The 7,873-nt window shown below is 34.9% G+C and overlaps 1 protein-coding gene across 1 annotated transcript; it reads right to left on the bottom strand.

The window, feature by feature from the left end:
- Positions 1–4,626: 4,626 nt before the first annotated feature.
- On the bottom strand, positions 4,627–5,059 carry LOC119254773 (ATP synthase-coupling factor 6, mitochondrial-like). Its single transcript, XM_037521847.2, has one exon. It carries the CDS (start codon positions 5,025–5,027, stop codon positions 4,704–4,706), a length of 324 nt encoding a protein of 107 aa, XP_037377744.1. The 5' UTR covers positions 5,028–5,059; the 3' UTR covers positions 4,627–4,703.
- Positions 5,060–7,873: the final 2,814 nt, after the last annotated feature.

The following is a 7,873-nucleotide window of genomic DNA, read 5'->3' as shown; positions in this document are numbered from 1 at the left end:
GTCTTCTATTTCTTTTAACATTGTTTTATAGTTTTCTTTGTATAGGTCCTTTACCTCTTTTGTTAGGTTTATTCCCAAGTATTTGATTTTTTTTTTGTTTCAATAATAAAAGGGATGGTTTTCTTGATTTCTTCTGCTTCAGATTTATTGTTTGTATATAGGAAAGCTACTGATTTTTATGTATTGATTTTGTATCCTGCTAATTTACTAAACTGGTTGATTAGTTTGATTAGTTTTTCTGTGGAGTTTTTGGGGTTCTCTATGTTTATTATCATATCATCTGCGAATAGTGATAGTTTTACTTCTTCCTTCCCTATTTGGATTCCTTGTATGTCTTTCACTTGCCTTATTGTTCTGGCTAGGACTTCCAGTATTGAAAAGCACTGGTGAGAGAGGATATCATTGTCTTGTTCTAGATCTTAAGGGAAATGCTTTCAACTTTTCACCATTGAGAATGATATTGGCTATGGGCTTGTCATATATGGCTTTTATCATGTTGAGGTATGTTCCTTGTATCCCGAGAATTTTGAGGGCCTTTATCATAAATGGGAGTTGTACTTTGTCAAAAGCTTTCTCAGCATCTATTTATATTATCATATGGTTTTTATATTTCTTTTTGTTGATGTGTTGGATTACATTGATTGATTTTCAGATGTTGAATCATCCTTGTGTCCCTAGAATAAATCCTACTTGGTTGTGGTGAATTTTCTTGTGGATACATTGGTGGATTATGTTAGCTAAAATTTTATTGAGGACTTTTGCATCAGTGTTCATTACAGAGATTGGCCTGTAGTTTTCTTTTTTTGTGTTGTCCTTGTTCAGTGTTGGTATTAGTGTAATGTTGGCTTCATGGAATGTGTTTGGTATTATCCCTTCCTTCTCAATTTTTTGAAAGAGTTTGTGAAGGACAGCCACCTGTTCCTTTCTGAATGTTTGGTAGAATTCATTTGTAAATCCATCTGGTCCTGGGCTTTTGTTTTGGGGGAGGGTTTTGGTTACCATTTCAATTTCACTGCTTGTAATTGGTCTTTTGGGTGTTTTATTTCTTCTTTATCTAGCTTTGGGTGATTGTAAAGTTGTAGGAAGTTGTGCATCTCTTCTAGATGGTTGAACTTGTTTGCATATAACTGTTCATAGTAGTTTCTGATTGTTTTTATTTCTGCTGTGTCTGTTGTGACGTCTCCTCTTTCATTTGTAATCCTATTTATTTGTGCTTTCTCCCATTTTTTTTTCTTTGTGAGCCTGGCTAGGGGTTTGTCTATTTTATTTATTTTTTTGAAGAACCAACTTTTGGTTTCATTGACCTTTTAGGTTGTTTATTTAATTTCTATTTTTTCTACTTTGATTTTTATTATTTCCTTTCTTCTACTGGTTTTAGGGTTTTCTGTTGTTCTTTTTCTAGTTCTTTGAGATGTGAGAGTTGAGTTTTTTGAGTTCTTTGAGTTCTTTCTTGTTTCTTGATGTGAGCCTGTATTGCTCTATATTTTCCTCTTATTACTGCTTTTGCTGTGTCCCATACATTCTGGAAATTGGTGTCTCCTTTTCATTCAACTCGAAGTATTTTTTAATTTCTTCTTTGATCCCCTCGTTAATCCAGTCATCTTCCAGTAGCGTTGGCTTCAATCTCCATGAGGTAGGAGGGTTCCTTGCCTTCTTTTTTTTTAAGGTTTATTTCTAGTTCGATGCCTTCATGTCAGAGAAGATATTTGGTATGATTTCAATCTTAGTGTCTCTGTTGATGTTTGTCTTGTGTCCCCATATGTGATCAATCCTGGAGAATGATCCATGTGTGCTTGAGAAAAACGTGTACTCAGACTTTTTTAGATGCAGTATTCTATAGATATCTGTTAAGCTCATGAGATCTAGATGCTTATTTAAAGCTTTAGTGACCTTACTTATTTTTTGTCTCATTGATCTATCCATTGTTGAGAGTGGCATGTTGAAGTCTCCAACTACATATGTATTTTCTCTGATGTCTATTTTCAAAGATGATAATAGTTGTCTGATATAGTTTGGTGCTCCTTCATTTGGTGAGTATATGTTAATGAGGGTTATGTCTTCTTGATGTATTGTCCCCTTGATCAAATGTAGTGACTGTCTGGGTCTCTTTTTTCCTTTTTGAGTTAGAAGTCTGTTTCATCTGATATAAGTATAGCTGTTCCTGCCTTCTTTTTGTTTCATTTGCTTGTAGGACTGTTTTCCATACTTTTCTTTTAGTCTCTTTTTATCTTTTGTAGTTAGATGTATTTACTGGAGACAGCAAAAGGTTGGGTTTTGTTTCTTTTTTTCTTTTTTTTTTTAAGATTTATTTATTTATACATACAAGAACTGGGGTACCGGCCAGAGTTTTGGGGGGTGAGAGGACTCACCAGAGATAGAGCAGGGAACAGAACAGGCAGATCGACCAAAATACACTGCTGAGGGGAGCAGTGGGCAAGTCAGGAGAGGTCTGCTGTACCATGTGGGTCACCTCCCTGACCAGGGATCAAACTTGTGCTCTAGTGCCTGCAGTGAGCTTCATAGGTTGAGTCTTAACCCCTTGTGCCACCAGGGAGGCCCCACTTGGGTTTTGTTTCTTAATCCAGCCTGTGACTCTGTGTCTTTTTATTGCAGAGTTTAGTCTGTTTACATTTAGAGTTAATATTAATACATTAGCATCTGTATTTGCTATTTTGTTTGTCTTTTTTGTGGATTTATTTTTTGTCTTATTTCTTTCTTATTCATCTCTCTGTTGGTTCCAGCTTTAGGATTCCAATCAAGAGGCAGAGAGAGGCCAGCCTTGGTTTAGGAAACAAAACCTGACTTATGCAGTACCCAGAAGACCCATCTGAGCCCCAAAGGTAAACACAGGCTCAGGGCTCAAGGTTGAATGTTACAATGGGCATCTACGTTTCCTTATGTTCATTGATTGTGCAGCATCCTGGTAAAAATCCCTTCAGATTATCACAAGCTTCCAGTAGAGTCATATTGTGTTCCAACCCCCCCCCCAAATATTAGAGCTACTCCTAACTCTAGTCAGCATCCCCCTTCTTCTAGACATGAATAAAAACTAAGGCGATGATGCAGCAGGATAACTCCTCAGTCTGGAAAATAATGTAGACAAAATAGAAATGAACATATAAAAGGACCATTGCTTAATGATTGTTGCTGGAAGCCTGAAAAATCAGTCTCTGTAAGCTGCATCTTCTGATGATTGATGGATGTTTCATAACTAAATTGTACCTCATTGAAACATAGGTAGCAAATAGTGGAGTATGTTTTTCCTGAAATAAGTCTGCAGCTAGCATCACTTCCAGCAATACAGCACACAGATCCCTGCACTTAGCCTCAACACCACATTCAGTAATTATAAATAGTGAGATCACACATCTTAGAAACCAAAACAAACAAAAAAACCTTCATAATGTAAATATATAGTGTTTGACTGGAAGACAAATGAAAACGCATGCATACATACAATTGTCTGGTCACACAGCCAACAAATGTGCAACATGAGACAATAATGGAAACATGGAGGTACATTTGCTAGGTATTGTTATAATTAAAGATGTGTTAGTGGCACAGATGAAAAAAAGAGTCATATCTTTTATGTGGTGGACTGAGCTCACTCTTAAGACACATCATGAAGAGAAAATGGAACTCAAGGAAAAAAATATAGCTATTGTGTGAAAATTGAAGTTAAAAATTCTAAATAGAAGAAGACAAAGATCTCATGAAATTCATTTATAAAACTGGGTGCAGACATTTATTGGAGAGAGTTTTTGCAAATATCCCAAAACAGACAAAAATGTGTTTTATCTTCCGAGGGCAAAAGGAGTTAATAGGAACATAAAAATTATATTTTTTCAGATTTTTTCTGTACTGATTTGATATTGATCTCTTGAATATATAAAGGAGTTGGTGTATGGATATCTAACAGCATATCATATTGTAATTCTATGAGTTTCAAACATTTTTACATGCATCTGTTTATCCATTATTCTATCAAAACTCACAGCTTTATTGTACATTGTTCCTATGATCACTTGAAAAGCCTATGTCTGCTTAAAAATTTTTAATTTTAATTGAAAGGTTCTGACATAAATATTGAGATACCTGATTTTTAATGTTCTCATTCCTCTCAATCATATGAAAGATTTCCCTAATCTTGACTTTCAGCATTCTTTAGGTTTTGCTGTATGCTCTGTATTCACTCAAGTGTACTCTCTCCTCAGGTGAATCTTTTTTCTCTTGAAAGTTTATCATATACAATATACATGTGTTTGTTTGGCATCTGATTTTCATATTTTGTTTTTCCAGTATACTTTCTGTATACTCTTATGTGTGTGCAATGTTACTAAAAATTACTTTTGACTTATAACTTAAGAGCTATTTAGTTTGTTCTAATGGAAAATTGATCTATAAATATTAATTATATATATATTCACTACCCATGCCTAGAAAGAAACATTACTATGGCATTTTTAAAGGAAATATGAAAAAGATATCCCTATAGTCTTCTGACCCCTCTTCCATCTCCAAACCCATCTAAATCTTTCTTGTTTTCTTTTTTTTTCCTTTTTTTTTTACCCAGCATCACCAATTATTTATTTGGAATCAGAATTAAAATCACATTTGATGGTGGTGAAATGTTTATTCTGATACTTCTCCTAAGTTGTAAACTAATGCACAATAAATTACTAGATACATTTTACATCATTTCTTCAGGACTGTGGTTTGTCAATAACTTCAAACTTGGGTTCTTCAAATTTGAAGTTAGGGAACGCATTCATATCTGCTTTGCCATACATTTGCTTAAGCTTAAAAAGCTCTCTACCCAGCTCTTGCTGATATTCTGGGCCGGTATCAACAGGTCCTCCAGATGCCTGTCGCTTGGTTTTGTATTCTCTAATCTTGTCCACAAAGATTTTCTGTACAGGATCAAGTTCCTTAAATGCCACTGCCGTGGCACCAATGTTCCTCCTGAAATGAACTGAGACTGCAGACTGAATGAAAGAGGAGAACTGGAAGAGCCTCTGAAGAATCATGGTGATTCTGTAAAGGACAGGAAACGTCTCAGAGAAAGTTTGCCACCAGACGGCTCTAGGTGAAACAGATGCCAAACAGCTTCTTTTTTGTTTTTTTAGCAAAGTTTTGGGCTTTACTTTTAGCCCATAATGTTAGTTAATCATTATTTTTAGTAAAAATTCAGTCTTGAAAGCAAAACATTGTACATTATTTAAAAATTGTTCTTTTTCTAAATTTATTGTACTCTTAATTGCTTCACCATTACTATTATCATTTTGAGCTGTACCAATCTTTAGATATTCTTAAATTTCGGTAAATTTTTAAAATTTCCCTTTTTCCCCTCTTTTTTCAGTCTTGAATAATAACTTGCTTTAGTATAATCAATCTCAGTTTTTCCTTCTTCAGAAATCTGCAGAACCTGTCCCTTTCACTTCTGCATCTAATATTTCCTAGAAGGTGTGACTTTATGTATTTCTTTACAAGTCAACAGAATTTTCTGAATGATCTCTGGAAATTAGGAGGTTCTTTCTAAACTTGAAGTGTAGAAACTTTACCAAATTCATCTATCTATACCTCTACTCTCTGTTTATCAATCAACCTGTAGTCGATAGAAGGATCAATCTAACCATCCATCCATCAATCCCTTTATCTGTCATCAATCAATCAATCATCTATCTAGTGTTTTCACTTTGCTTTTTGTTTTTCTTCTCTTGTACAGGCACAATAACAGTTTTTACATTGATTTTCCCTTGGTTATGCTCCCTAATTACAACTTTGTTTTATGTCTTTAATTAATTTGTTTTTTGTCCTCAAAACTATATGAGATTTTTTTTTTTTTTTCTTGGTAATACCTTTATTTGCATCTGTAAAATCCAACTCGGGCCAGTTCTATTTGAATTTTTCAAGCCACAAGCCAATAGCTCCCTATTTTGATAATTTTAATTGCAATCAAAAAGTCTTAACATACTATTACAAGTAACATACCCCTCTGTTATTATTTATTATATGACTGAGCATGTGCTAAGTCTTTAATATCATCTTATCTATTTCTTAAAATAATACATTTTAAAGGACATAACATTATTGTCTTTTACAGATGAAGTTCAGTGATATTGAGAAATGTAAACATCCTTTTAAGGAATAGAGAAGCTGAGATTTGAACTAAACTTGTATGACTAGGCAATCACATTCCTGGCACTGTGCTACACTGCCCACTCTTACTGGGGAATTGTAAAAATTTTACTGAGTTGTTTAGCTAGATAAGAGTAGTAATTACTACTGATTACTCAGAGTCTGGTGCTATGCTAAACTTACATGTGTTGTCTCATTTAATCCTCACATTGGCTTCAGCATTGAAATACTGCCATGCTCAAGTCACAGATAAGGAAAACAGGGATCAGAACAGTTAATAAGCAATTTGGAGTAGCTGTTACTGGTAGACACAGAGTAGGTCACGGAGTCAGAATGAAGTTTGCATCAAACCTCACACAAACTCCTGTGGCCACAAATTCCTAGTGATCTAGGTCTACTTGAGTATGGCACTTTTAGGGTTTTATAATGAATATTAACTCATTAATCTGCAACAATTTTTGGGTGCTGAACTACTCCTGGATATAATGAATGCTGCCAGAAATGATAATTTTAAATGATATCTCCTTGATATGACTATCTTCATAGTTTATCATGTCATTTGTTTTTATTTTTTATTTAATTTTTTTTTTTAAATATTAAATTTTATTTTTATATTCCCCCATACAATTGCAAACGCCCCATTCTGACCCCAATCCTTCCCCTCCCGCGCCCCCCACCCCCCAAAAAGTGTCTCTGGTTCATAGTTTTTGTTGATTTTGATTTCACTTTCTTATATTCATTTTCCTGGTCCCTTATTTAAGTTTTCTAGATTCCTGCTATGAGTGAGACCATCCGGTATTTTTCTTTTTCTTTTTGGCTTATTTCGCTGAGCATGATCCCTTCCAGTGCCATCCATGTTGCTGCAAATTGCATGTGTTTATCTTTTTTGAATGCTGAGTAATATTCCATGGTATATATGTACCACATCTTCTTGATCCAGTCATATATTTTTGGGCATTTGGGTGTTTCCAAAGCTTAGCTATTGGTAAAAGTGCTGCTATAAACATAGGAGTGCAGGTGCTCTTTGGAATGATGTTTTCTGTGTCCTTTGGGTAAATACCTAGGAGTGGAATTGCTGGATCATATGGAAGCTCTAATGTTTAGTAGGTCCAGAAATCTCCACACGCTCTCCATAGTGGTTGACCAGTTTGCACTCCCACCAACAGTGCAGAAGAGTTCCTTTTTCTCCACATCCTCGCCAACATTTGTTGTTGCTAGTTTTTTTAATATGTGCCATTCTCACTGGTGTAAGATGGTTATCTCATGGTAGTTTTGATTTGCATTTCCCTGATTACAAGTGATGTTGAACATTTTTTCATATGTCTGTTGGCCATTGCATTTCCTCTTCAGAGAAGTTTCTTTTTAGCTCTTCTGCCCCATTTTTTAACTGGATTATTTTTCTTTGTTTTGCTGAGTTCTCATCAGCTCTTTGCAGATTTTTGTGATCAGTCCTTTATCATTAGTGTTGGGTGCAAAAATGTTCTCCCAGTTGGTGGGTTTCTCTTTGTTTTTGTTATTGTCTCTTTTGCTGTGCAGAAGCTCTTTAATTTGATGTAGTCCCAGCTGTTTATCTTTCTCTTCACTATCACTGCTTTGGGGGTGATGTCTGTAAAGATGTCTTGGCCTTGTGTGTGCAAATCCAGTAGTGTTTCGCCTATATTTCCTTCTATGTATTTTATGGTTTCAGGCGTATGTCTAGTTCTTTAATCCATTTTTGAGTTGATTTTTGTGTCAA

Source organism: Talpa occidentalis, unplaced genomic scaffold, assembly GCF_014898055.3.
Source record: "Talpa occidentalis isolate TD23 unplaced genomic scaffold, MPIMG_talOcc4v2.1 talOcc4.3, whole genome shotgun sequence".
Lineage (NCBI taxonomy): Eukaryota > Metazoa > Chordata > Mammalia > Eulipotyphla > Talpidae > Talpa > Talpa occidentalis.
The sequence above is the reverse complement of the archived record's forward strand: the minus strand, read 5'-3'. Positions and strand labels throughout refer to the sequence as shown.